The 12,704-nt window shown below is 37.0% G+C and overlaps 2 protein-coding genes across 3 annotated transcripts; both read right to left on the minus strand.

Moving 5' to 3' along the window:
* Nucleotides 1-2,504: 2,504 nt before the first annotated feature.
* LOC117828379 (sperm acrosome membrane-associated protein 4-like) lies at nucleotides 2,505-5,589 on the minus strand. 2 transcript variants are annotated; one of them, XR_004634387.1, is made up of 3 exons: nucleotides 3,801-3,879; nucleotides 2,983-3,093; nucleotides 2,505-2,832 (listed from the first exon to the last, which is right to left on the minus strand). XR_004634387.1 is itself a non-coding variant. In XM_034705481.1 (3 exons), the coding sequence occupies exons 1-3, from the start codon at nucleotides 5,508-5,510 to the stop codon at nucleotides 2,609-2,611; spliced, it is 387 nt and encodes a 128-aa protein (XP_034561372.1). In that variant the 5' UTR covers nucleotides 5,511-5,589; the 3' UTR covers nucleotides 2,505-2,608. The 2 variants fall into 2 exon arrangements, 1 of the variants encoding a protein (XP_034561372.1); XM_034705481.1 differs by lacking the exon at nucleotides 3,801-3,879 and adding an exon at nucleotides 5,459-5,589.
* A 220-nt stretch (nucleotides 5,590-5,809) lies between these two features.
* Nucleotides 5,810-9,817, minus strand: LOC117828260 (protein Bouncer-like). Its single transcript, XM_034705295.1, has 3 exons — nucleotides 9,746-9,817; nucleotides 9,132-9,242; nucleotides 5,810-6,151 (listed from the first exon to the last, which is right to left on the minus strand). The coding sequence occupies exons 1-3, from the start codon at nucleotides 9,798-9,800 to the stop codon at nucleotides 5,931-5,933; spliced, it is 387 nt and encodes a 128-aa protein (XP_034561186.1). The 5' UTR covers nucleotides 9,801-9,817; the 3' UTR covers nucleotides 5,810-5,930.
* Nucleotides 9,818-12,704: the final 2,887 nt, after the last annotated feature.

The following is a 12,704-nucleotide window of genomic DNA, read 5'->3' on the forward strand; positions in this document are numbered from 1 at the left end:
AGGATATAAATCGATACTTTGTCCATTATTCATCTCAGTTCAGTACATTATGTTCTGCTGTAGCGATGAAGAAGGGCCAGTAGAGGGTGGTATTGAGCTTTACTTTGCTTGTTTCTTTTAGATGGAAATAAAAAGTCTGATCTAAATCACTCAGAAAAAATGAACGAAAATTGAAAAATCTTTCTGGCCATTAGATTAAGATTCTCATTACATGGTCCTTTTCGATAAGTTTTGAAGATCTAATAAATAATATAATAAATAATTTGATGCATCTGGTTTATAATGGCAAAATCCAAGCAATGAGACAGAGAGACATATTAAAGTTTTTACTCTACTTATATTTAATAATACTTTGTCTGTCTCACTCAGAACAGAAACTTTAGCTGATCTCTATCCACCCTGATGATGTTGTTCCTGTGATGCAGCAGAGGGCGTCCTTGTGCTGAAACGTCTCACAGGTGAGGAGGTGACAGTGGTGACTCAGGTTAAATCAGATCATCAGGTTGTTTATGGAGACAACAATGGCACATTGTGTTTGTGTTTGGTAAGTGTTGAAATGTCACAGCACGAACTGTCCTGACAAACCAAGCCCTGATGATGAAGTGTTAACAAACCTGTTGTGTCCTGTTGTTATTTTGTCAGTCTTCGGAAGCTGAGTTAAGTCAGTGTTTAGCTCAGTTTATATTATGGTGAGTGTTTATTTGCATGTTGGTTGGACCAGGGTCATCCAGTTTATACACACTCAGCTTATATAGTCTTTTAAAAAATATATTTCAGCAAGAATCATACATAGTATAGTATCATATATTTGTTGTGAGTATTTTGTCAAATAACACAAGAAATAAATTAGAAATATTTTATTTTGAATATTTAGTGCACTGTAAAACAATTTTGTCAGTTTCATGTGCACTCAAGTGAACTTTCCACACTGCCAGGAAGAAATGTATTGAAATAAAATTGATTCACAACTAGATTTACAACTAGTAGAAATAAAATGCTTAGAGAGGACGTAAATCAGAGGTTCTCAAAGTGAGGGTCGGGACCCGGGGAGTCGTGAGATGCCTCCGAGAATGTTTTTAAAGAAAAGTAATTTAGAATTGCATATTTTACTCTTTACTGTCGATATAAAAAATAATACTACATTTGAAATAAGACCTTGCAAATACATTTTTTTCAATTGGTTTCTGCCTTTCTTTGTTGCCAAATGACTCCTAAGAATAGGATTATTTAACAGCTAATTAACAAAAGCAGCAGTAGCAGCAGGTTAATTCATAACAGCACAGGAAACAGCCACATGTTTATGTAAGTTGGCTAATTTTCTGCAGACCAGCTAAATGATGTATGGAGCAATATTTAATCACTTTGAGGGGCTGTGGGGGTCACGGGTCATGTGTTGACTTTGTTTAGTGCAGGGATGTCAAACATACGGCCCGTGGGCCAAAACCGGCCCACCACAGGTTCCAATCTGGCCCGCAGATGACTACCCAAACAGAAAATGTTTTAGAGATGACATTAACTTCATTAAAATGTTTCAATAGAAGTAACTGCTATATCAGATTTGTTCTCTGGGGGTTGCTTACACTCAGTGGATGGAGCGCACCTGAACAACCCAGGTGAGTGGGAAACCTGTGTGCTTGGTGTGTTAAAAGAATATAACATTTGGCCCCACTATGTGACTCATCATGGCGAAAAATACAATAGCTGTTTTAGTAGCTGTTAAATGTGAACATTTTCAGAATTTAATTGTACTTTTTGCACTAAAACAAAGAACAATTTGGAGTTGTTCCTCTTTATAGGTTATCATGTTATGATTTTACGGCCCACTTAAGATCAAATTGGGCTGTATGCGGCCCCTGGACTGAAATTAGTTTGACACCCCTGGTTTAGTGTTTGATTTTTCCTTGAGTTTTAACTTTCTTTGTTTCCTGTTTCACTTTGTAGATATCCCTTGTTTCATCCCTGTGTGTATTCTGTGTTATAAGTTATCCCCTGTCTTCCTTTTGTTGTTAGTGATCCATGTCGAGTTTTAGTCCAGTCTATTGTATTTCCTGTTTTATTTTGTAGTTCTGAATCCCTGTGTTTCCAGTTTAGTTTTACTTCCTGCTCTTGTGTGTTTCCCTCCTTTTTTTAATCACCCTCATTTTTTTCACCTGTGTCCTGTGTTCTATTTAGATTTAGTTCTTGGACATTTTTAGTAAGTTTTGTTGGTACCTTTTGTTTATTTCAATCTTTTATCTTAAATCTACACTTATGTCCTCCTTTCTCCATTTTTCCCAATGTGACATCACAAGTCTTTTGCACCTTTATTTTGGGGGTCGTGAGCTGAAAAGCTTGGGAGCACCTGATCTAAATTACACACACAAAAAAATAATTAAGTAAAAAAATTTCACTCAAATATAATCTCAGTATCTTTTTTGCTATACATAATCCTGAATGTGCCAAAGTAATGATAACACAAGGAACAAAATAGCAGGTTATTATGATTGTATTTAATTATGCCTCAGTGTATTTCAACTTTTACCATCATAATGATTCATTTTACTTATAATCAGACTTAGTGCATCAGAATCTACGTTGTGAACCCTGGAAACAAACAGAACTTGTAAAACTACAACTCCCATGTGCCCCACAGAGATGACAGGATGGCAGCACAGAGAATAACAGTCAGAGGGAGCTGTACAGAAGTGGCTCCATTACACAGATCGGTTGTACAACACTGGAAACTGCTGGTGTAACCAGCCCCAAAGATGGTGCCGGTCAGCGTCTTCCCACACAGGTCAGAGTCCAAGCAGCCACGGATGTGTAGGGTGATCGAACCCGTAGCATTGAACTCTGGGAGGATTGGAAACAAAATAATGTAAACAAATCTGCAGTCAGTCTGAGCTCACTGGCACTTCATTTGCGTTAAACATAGAGCTTACAGATTACAGACACAATTAAAACACAACATCAATAGGCTGTTAATCATAGAGCTTTTCTTACGTGCTTCACCGCGGTAGCAGCTCTCAGTTGCATTGTTGCATGTGAGGTCACTTCCGAAGAAACAAGCCCCAAATATTCCAACAGGGCACTGCCGACACTGAAGACTGTGTGCTGCTCAAAAAGAAACAAGACAAATATATTCATCAATGGGAGCGCTGGTTTTGCTTAGTGGTGAAGTCACATTCCCCATGTACAAAGGCTGCATCCCTCAAGTGAGTGGTCCAGGTTTGAGTCCAATCCTGCACGTCACTCCCCACTCTCTCCATGTTTCCTGCTCTATCCACTGTCCTATCCTCTCTGCATAAAGGCCTACAAGCCCCCAAAATATAACTTAAAAAAAAAAAAGCATCAATCAGAAGCACATTACAGAACAACACTCAACAATATGGTTTGGAGGTTTAAAAGATTTCATCTGTGCCAAGATGTTGCTAAAGTCACTACACAGTGAACCCACCATAAAAAAATAAATCAATGTCCAACTTCTGACGCTACTGCAGACACTCAAATTTCCCATGTGGTGCTCACATGTTAATACAGTTGTTCTCACACGTGATATTGATTTGTTTTTGCCTTCAGGGCAATTTTTGTACTCAGCTAGTGTACAATAACTGCCCTCAGGGTTTCACTTCTTACTTGACATGTCAGAGTGTTAATCATCTTCTCCTACATACTGAACCAACAAACATGTTTCCCCTGTGACCTTTTGAAGATGTTGTTGTCAAATGATACTTAATTAGTTTGTTTTTTTCCCCCATACATGAGCTGTGCTGATTTTGTAATAACTGCGCATATGAACGGGGATCTTGGTTTCACAGTACCTTAAAAATACATAATCCACATCAATAGAGAGAGTAGAGATTTTACTGTTCCTGGAAATCCTGATTTACCAGAGGTACCTTTGACCTGTGGAGATCCTCACAGCTCCATTCTGGGCTGTGTTGAATACTTGATTCTGATTGGTCAAAACCCAATAAAAACAGTGATATATTCTCAACAACAAAGTAAAAAACCTTATCCCACACGTCACATTAAAACAAATCACAGAAAAGAGTCCAGGCACATTTTGCCCCTGCCTGTTGACACTGTGGCAAATACACTAGTGTCCCATTCGTAATTTATTAGGCCAGCACAAAACTTTAGATTTGGGGCTAATAGCTGACCAGTCAGAAGAAGAAGGGAGGAGGAAAACAATGCAGAAACAGCAAGGGTTAAAAAACACATGTAGCTGAAAGAGCGATGTTAACCTAACTGGGGAAGACAAAAACACAACTGAGCTTTGCCAGTTCTGAAAGACACGTTGAGTGAGCAGAAAATGCCACCAGACTGTTAAATTTTAGGGGTTGAAGACCTAAATTAGGTTCTGCTGACTTTTTATGTCTTTTCTATGTAGTTTACTAATGCTATGGTTTTTGCCACAGTGTCAACAGGCAGAGGTGAAATGTGCCAGACTCTTCCCCATGGATAGATCTGATTTGAAGAACTTGATCGGGTTTTTCCTTGTTTTCCTTCAGGCGAATATTAATCATCATTCTGGGGATTAGACCTATCAGAATCAAGTATTTACCACAGGTAATTATTTTGAATATTAAAGCAAAGACACTGTTTTCAAGAAGTCGCATTATTCCAGTATTCTTTACTATTATACACTTTGTATGCTGGTTTGGAAAGAATGGGTGGAAATAAATTCAAAATGTTCTGTTTTTAAATAATCTGGGTTGCGTGTGAATTCCTAAAGTCTGGAGGCTAAAAGATAAGAAGAGTTATGAGGCTCATACGTTGCAGATTTGAATAAAGATAAGACAAATTAGTGTATTTTTTTCATTTACTTCTTCAAACATTTCATTTATTAGTCGTATCATTTTAGGCAAGATACATATACAGTATATACACTAATCTGTCTGCAGCCAAATCATCCATTACTTCAGGTAAGGTGCACTCTTAAAACTTTATACCACCTTTATATCTCAGTCTAGAGTAGTCAAGTCTGTATCAGAGCTTAAAATACATTTTGCGCAGTACATTTTACAATACATGCTATTTTGTATCTGCAGCAATGACCCCCAGACCAAATACTTGTGTTGGACAAGTAAAATTCTGTGACACTTTTTCATTAACATCGATTAATATGAACAACACAAATCATTATCCTGAGCTTTAGTTTCAAACATTTTGCTAGTCACATGTGATAAGTGTGTTTTGTTTGGTGAGGAAAGTAACAAATGACACAACTCCTCCAATATCAGTGCTAGATCACAAAAATCAAAATCAAATTTATTTGGTTGAAAAGGGAGAAGAACAAATGTTAAAATATGAAACATTTCACCCTACAACTAATTTTAACTCCAGAATAATACCAATGATAGTGACTGACTTTAAATGCAGATCACTTTCCTCTTCAGTTCTCTGTTGTTGTTATGTCCGTCTGCTAATTCTCTCATTTCCCTTTAGACGCTTCAAGACATTATTTTCCACTTACCTGCAGCGATGTAGGCACTCAGGATGATCACTGCCCTCCAGAAGTTTTCCATCCCTCTTGTGATTTTAAGGTCAATGAATTCTTCTCCTGAATTACACACTACAAGGTTTAAAATACCAGTCTCAGGCAAGTTAGCATCTGAGAAAGCACACAAGACTAAAGGTTTCACTCAGTGGACAGGTACTGTGCAAAGAATGAGGTTTATCAGGTTTTGTGTGTCAGTAGTGGGAAGAGGAAGAAGTCTGAGGGCTTGACTAGAAAACCCACACAACCGAAACATTCACAGCCTGAAGGAAAATAACAACCATTAAGTTTGAGCATGGGAAACTTTTATTATTTGATAGTTACATAGAGCTTTTTTCCGTTCTCTACGATCTATAAAACCCCCTTTAAAAGGCAAAGAAGCTACAATAATGAGAGCATCAAAGCCTGCATTCAAAGACAACACCTTCATGATGAATCTGTGCGTGGTTTAAAAACTATGGGTGCCCCACATGGCCAAGAGGGCAGCACCCAAAGCAGCTGTGAGAGGAAGTTGTGCAGACGTGGCTCCGTTGCAGCAGTCGGTCATGCAGCAGGATTTGGTGACTGTGTACCCCACAGAAAGCAGGGTCCCCACTTCAGTTTGGTTGCAGACAGTTGAGTTCATGCAGCCTCGAGTCTCCCAGCTCGGCAAGCGGGTGTTGTTGAATTCTGAAGGGTGACACAGAGATCATCAGCTTTTATTTTTGACTTTTGACTTTGAAAACAAAAAGTATGGGTTATATTTTTTACGTGACCCTACACGTCATTAGAGGAGCAAATATTCAGATCCTGTATGAAGTACATGGTTGAAACATGTGAAGGTCCAGCATTCAAACCATCCCCAAAATAAAACGTATCACTTTGCGTCGTGGCCTTGCTCACCCTGTCCAGTTTTTGATTTACATAGCCACCCTCTCACCATACATCAACTCTTACTTGGATGTGACAAATAGCCCGACCAATTCACTGTTATGTTTAAAGGGGGTCACAAGTTCAAGATGTTGGGGTATCAGTTTGGCTTAGTGTTAGTACTGTTCGCCCCGTGTACAGAGGCTGCAGTCCTCAAAGTAGGCAAATTCAATTCCATGTATGTAATTTCCCACATCTCTTTCCGATTTCCTCCTCTATCCATCATCCTTTCTCTTTTATTAAAGGCATGAAAGCCCAAAATAAACTTTAATATGGTGAGAATCATTGGGTCCGACTTTAATAATTTGTTGTAAGTAAGCAACTTGAATGTAAAACAAAAAACAAATGAAGTAGAAAAAATATGTAAAATCAAATTTGTAAAATGAAGGTACCTCATAATGCTTCACTGCAGAAGTGTTAAAAACTGCAGTTGCTTGAGTCCAAATACACACCAATTAAAAAAAGCCAATCTTTACAGCAAAAATAAGCATGTTTACTGATGGACTGATTTGTGATACACATTATCATCATATAATTTTATTCTATTTATGTATTTATTTTTCTTTAAAGTGTATTGTATCTATTTCTATTACTTTTATATTATTCTAATTACTTTATTATTCTTTTTATTTATTAATTGAACGTTTTATTTATTTCATATTTATTTATTCATTTTTTATTTAACTTTTCTCTTTCGGACAATGGACTGAAATATTTGTACATGGGATCTGCCTCTGAGTCTAATAGTTGTGTTTTGTGTTGGCTAAGTTCAGTAAAAAAGTTTTTTTTTTTTAAAAACACCTTTCCGTTCTTATACTTTGCCTAGACTTGCATACTTCTACATAGCATAATTTTATAGTCTTAATTTTGTTTAAGAGCTGGAGTACAACAACATGTTCAAAGCACCATAATGAGCTTTATCATCTATAACTTACATAGTAAAGAAGCTTGTATAGCCAACCACTTTCAAAGGAATTGATGCTCTTGACAATACTGCGACCAGTCCTGTATGTGGGCCAGAACACAGCTGGCAAGTTTTAAATTGAACCCCTTACTTTTTGGCTTACCAGGACTTCTCACCAGATTCACAATAGCACCTAAAATACATTACCCATTGCACGGTAACCCATGTGACACTCACATGTCTGCCGGAGAGTAAGCTGTAATCAAAAGTAACCAAAGCTATTGTTTATGTACCCTGATGGAAAATTGGACAGGTGCATGTTTATTGAGGGTGTGACACACGTGAGTAGCGTATTCAACAAAGGCTGTGTTGTAAATATCAGCATTATTTCCTGGTTCCTTTATTAACTGTAGAAATTTAGAATATCATTCTAATATAATTTGCTGATACGGGCTGCACAATACACACACCAACAGGTGAATAAGCATTCATTTTTCCCACTTAAAGCACTGATTGTTACTTTTCACTACCATAAATGTTACTTAGATTTATTTTTGCTCTTTTGACTTCAATAATTTGTGTTTAGTGTGATGCAGGAACAATTGGTTATAAAAGTCTTCTTTGGTGGCAGATTAAATCAAGTGCCAGCTAAGAAGCTGTGTTGTGTAATGTGAAGCAAGAACTGGATTCAGAGAGATCTTGAATCACGTGGTCTGAAAGTAGGCTGACTGTGACTCAGCTTCTAATTTAAAAGTGGCTGTCAGAGGTTCCCAGCTGCACATAAGTATACCTGTCCAAATTTGATAATTCAATATCTTTAAGTAGTTTTTTTTTTTTTTTAGAAATTTCAAAATAAAACGTTTCTTTTAGTGAGGTATTGAATATGTTCGATGTAGACTTGCAGACTTGTTGTTAATGACATGGTGAGAATACAGTTAAATAAGTGGAGCAGCTTATGCACCTTAAAGTAGTATATAGTGCTATGACTATGTTTGAGTGCAACATCAGGTTAAACTGAAGTTCATAAAATCTGATAATCAATGTGCAATTGTACTGATCTAACTAGCCAGTGACTAATATGTGAGAAACAATATTTAATAGAATAGAATAGATTTAGATAAATGATAAGAGATACTGCATTACATGATAGAAGTCTACTGAAATAGGTAAATATTAATTGTAAAATAAAAGTCTCCCTGGGCGCCGTTGGCCTAGCGGTTTAATTGTGCTTCCCATATACAGAGCCTACAGTCTTTGTCGCAGCGGTCGTGGGTTTGATAGTGTGACTATTTTTGCTGCATGTCTCCCACCACTCTCTGCTCCAGACATTTACTGCTTCTCTTAGGCTGTCAAGTCAAATAAAGGCAAAAATGCCCCCCAAAAATAAGATAAAATAAAATATAAAAAATATAAAAAATATAAGATAAAAGTGTCCTGAGATAATTCAGTGTAGATGTTTAAAGTAAATGGTAAATGAAGAAGCAAAAAGTAGTCCTTTAAAGATCCTATTCAAAATCACAAATCTAATCATTAATTTATGTTATTTTATGAAGTCTTTTAACAAAGTGAAATTTACATTTATTTTATTATTATTCATTTTAATTACCTCAATTTATTTATTTAAACATTTAAATGATGTATTACCTATTTATCTGTTTATCACCATCATTTATGTATCTCCACATTTGTTTAATATTAGCATGAATGGCATTCATACTGCCCCACTGTCAGTTTGAATGCCGGATAACACACGACACACACCTGTTTTTACTCTCCACTCTAGTTTTCTTGAAACAGGAATAGACCGAGGAAGAAAGACGATGAACCGTTACTCACTCAGTTTTCCCCAGAAGCAACTGTCCTGAGAGTCACTGCAGGTCTCAGTGGATCTGAAGAAACATCGACCTACAAACCCTCCTCTGCAGGTGTGACAGACCAGGGCCTCACCTGTGACAAATTCACAAAGTTAAAGAGATGGTTTATCACCCAATCATCAGAGCTAGCATCATAATTATCCTGTCAGGGTTAAAGCTTCTGTGAGGAACTTTCAGTTTGGTTGATTTTGGCACTCCCAGGTGCACAAAGTGGTACCCCATATCTCTTTGATTATTTGTTTTGTAAGAGTGATTTCCAACAACAGATTTTCTCTTACTACTCCCTAGCAGCATTTTCAGGCTTTGAAAACATCTTTTAGAAATAGTTGCTCTTTAAACTGATGGTCATATTTGTTTTTGTAGTTCATAAAGAGGCACTGATATCAATTTCTGTCTGTTTCATAACCAGCTAAAAACTCTTCACAAGAGCTCTAAATATAAACATCCCATCTGCAACTCAGTCAAAGAACAGATTTGATGAAAAGTTGATGATACATATACAGATTATCTCTTAGATTAAAAATCTCCCAAAGCTAAGGGAACGGATTTGGTCTAATAGTTAAATGATGTGCCTACATGGCGGGTGTCCTGAATTTGACTCCAGTCGGCGGCCCCTTTCCTCACACGCCATTCCCCCACTCTCTCCCAGTTTCCTGCTCTATCCACTGTCCTCTCCTCTCTGAATAAAGGTGTAAAAGCCCCAAATTATAACTTTAAAATGAATACATTAAAATTCCCCTGAACAATAAAGTACAAAAGCCAAGAACTGCTATACTCATTTACTGATGCTGTTACTTATCAATCAATCAATCCTTATTTCTATAGCACCGAAATCACTATCTGAAGACTCTTCACAAACAGAGCAGGTCTACACCCTACTCTATGTTATATTATCAACAAAGACCCAACATCAAGACAGGATAAGATCCAGTCCACTCTTACAGACAGGACTCAGTCTGATCTCATCTTAATCCACCATGAGCAGAGCACTTTGCAGCATTTAGCAAGTACAAACGGCAAGGACAAACTTCCTTTAACAGGCAGCAACCTCCAGCAGAACCAGACTCATGTTAGACAGACATCTGCTGAGACTGTGTTGGGGTTGGAAAGAGGGATAATTCAAGATTACAAGGCATTAATGTTATCAGTTAACAAGGCTAATTTTTGCTGGTGAGATAGTTTATATAAAGATAAAAATTTCCTTTTTTTATTATCATAGGATTATGAGGGAGAGCTTTGGTAAAGGAGTTTCAGCCATTCATTTAAGTGTTCTGACGTAAAGAGAAGATTCATGGAATTAATCAATAACACACTTTCTGACCCCTTGGGCTTAGATAATGCCACAAGAGTCATGGTTAAACAAAGCTCCTATAGTACAGACCAGTGTCATTTCAACTGGTCGCTGTTTTCTCCTTGTTGTCAGTCAGCCTCATATCATTTGAATTTAATCCAGATTTTAATAATCTGTATACCTTCGGATAAAATGATATTCTTTCTCGTCAATACAAATACTAAAGAATGTCAGCTGTTTAGTGCTCTTACCTGTTACAAATATTGCCATCAGTGCTGCACAGATCCAGATAAAGTTCTTCATTTTGTTTTTTTAAGATGTGTGAATACAATTTTTTGAGCAAAATTAAGAAAATCGTAATGAAAAACAGACGTCCAAAGCTTCGTTAAGGGATCCAAGAGAACATATACACGAACACCTGCAGGGAAATAAGCCTTTGCTTATATATCATGGACGTGGAATCGGAGGCTTGGATAGATCATCAAATACAAAGAATAGAACAATGCAGGCATTCATTTTCCTCCGTCAGACGCTAATATGTTCTCCAAAATTCTAAGCCCATGGAAAACCAAACCAAACAGACGCCTGTTTGACATCAAGAAAAAGACAAACAAATGGAAAACAGATGATTGAAGATATGAGTCATTCCTGTGTGTGTTTGTGTGTTTGAACCTTTGTGATGTATGGCTAACCATTATCATTTTCAAAAGCTTTAGACGGAACACAGCTTCAGTCAATAACCGATGTGGGGAAAAAATGTCAGGGCTCTTTGTTACAGCTATGGGAAAAAGTCCCTTAAGGTCAGACCTTTGGAGCTAAACAAGAATAACAAATGATCAAGTTGTTCTATTAAGTTATGCAAGTTATAAAGAAAACAAGGGACATAGAATATATAGATGTTACCTCTTCAAAAAAATGTTTAAGCCTGATTAAAAAGACTTTCTTTGTTTGTGAACTTACCTGCTTAAAAAAAAAACAGGTAAACATTTATAAACATACAACTATCTTTCCAAGAGGTGCAAGAGATTTGGACCAATTGTATGCGTGTTCCATAAAAATACACATGCCACAAACAGAAGTTAATTTGCTTAGCTTAGCATAAATCTGGCAAACCCAGAGGAATATTAAAAAAAAAAAATTCCACCCATCAATACCTCATGTTAAACCCATAGACTAGAATTAAAGGACAAACTCATCTTAAGTTTTTGTTCTAATCTGAGGGACAGCTAAAAGAGAGGAGCTGGAGGATCTCAGAGGCCTTCCTGGTTCATACCCTAAAAGCAGCTCTGAGATGTAGTCTTGTGCAAGGCCATGCAGTGCCTTAAGGTTATGATTAGGGTTACTGTTAGGGTTAGGGTTAGGGTTTTGATTAGGGTTAGGGTTAGGGTTAGGGTTACTGTTAAGAGAGAATATATAAAAAGAGGGGGGGTTGATAAAAGATGGTAAAAAAGAAGGAGGGGAATGTCTTTTTTATTGCCCAAAGGTCACTGGTGAAAGGGGATCGACCAAACGCCACAGTGAGGATGGGAAAAACAGGAGAAGAAGGACGAAGATAAGGGAAAAGGAGGGGGAAGAAAAAGAAGGAAAAGGAAGTGAAAAGGTAAGGGTTTATGAGATATCATTGATAACCCAATAAAAAAAATCATAGATAATAAATATTGGAACAGGAGAGGGAAATATATATGTATATGTGGGTACTTGTAGGCTTCCTGATTGGGGTGTTTGGATTGATAATGAAAGTAGGCTATGGAGCACATGCAATAGGCTATAAATGTAGATAACTAGTATAACGAATCATAATAGGACTAGAAAACATGCATACATGAATAAATAAATAAATAATCAAATAAATAAATGAATAATTAAATAAATAAATAAATAATTAACATATGAGTGGAAACAGATTTTTAAATAAAGACAATCAAGCATGCACTACTTCGAAAGAAAGGACAAAAAAACAAACTCAAACAACACAGGAACCCAGAGTACTGAAAGGAAAGGTGAAGAAAGTTTTAAAATGAGGCGGTTGGGACGGACACATGCATGTTCCTCTTTTTCTCATTAAATCCCCAAGGGTCATGGGTCACTAATCCAGATTTTTTGCTTTCGTAGGTCGGACCAGGTGGCAGTTTCTAGACCTCTGTAGGAGAAGTGGTGAAGACCTACCTGTGCGAAATGACGGTGCAACAAGGCTAAAATTGCTATGGGGTGTTCCTAATGATTAGGATTAGGGTTAGGGTTATG

The sequence above is a fragment of the Notolabrus celidotus genome, chromosome 16 (assembly GCF_009762535.1).
Source record: "Notolabrus celidotus isolate fNotCel1 chromosome 16, fNotCel1.pri, whole genome shotgun sequence".
In the NCBI taxonomy this organism is placed as follows: domain Eukaryota; kingdom Metazoa; phylum Chordata; class Actinopteri; order Labriformes; family Labridae; genus Notolabrus; species Notolabrus celidotus.

Excerpts from the sequence above, each read along its gene's own strand:
- LOC117828260 (XM_034705295.1), bottom strand. The coding sequence starts at position 9,800 with ATGGCGTGTGAGGAAAGGGGCCGCCGACTGGAGTCAAATTCAGGACAC. Across the intron at positions 9,243-9,745 it reads AAATTCAGGACACCCGCCAT|GTGAGGCCCTGGTCTGTCAC; the intron begins GTAGGCACATCA and ends AATTTGTCACAG. Across the intron at positions 6,152-9,131 it reads TTGCTTCTGGGGAAAACTGA|AATTCAACAACACCCGCTTG; the intron begins GTGAGTAACGGT and ends GTCACCCTTCAG.
- LOC117828379 (XM_034705481.1), bottom strand. The coding sequence starts at position 5,510 with ATGGAAAACTTCTGGAGGGCAGTGATCATCCTGAGTGCCTACATCGCT. Across the intron at positions 3,094-5,458 it reads GAGTGCCTACATCGCTGCAG|CACACAGTCTTCAGTGTCGG; the intron begins GTAAGTGGAAAA and ends CTTTTTGAGCAG. Across the intron at positions 2,833-2,982 it reads CTGCTACCGCGGTGAAGCAC|AGTTCAATGCTACGGGTTCG; the intron begins GTAAGAAAAGCT and ends CAATCCTCCCAG.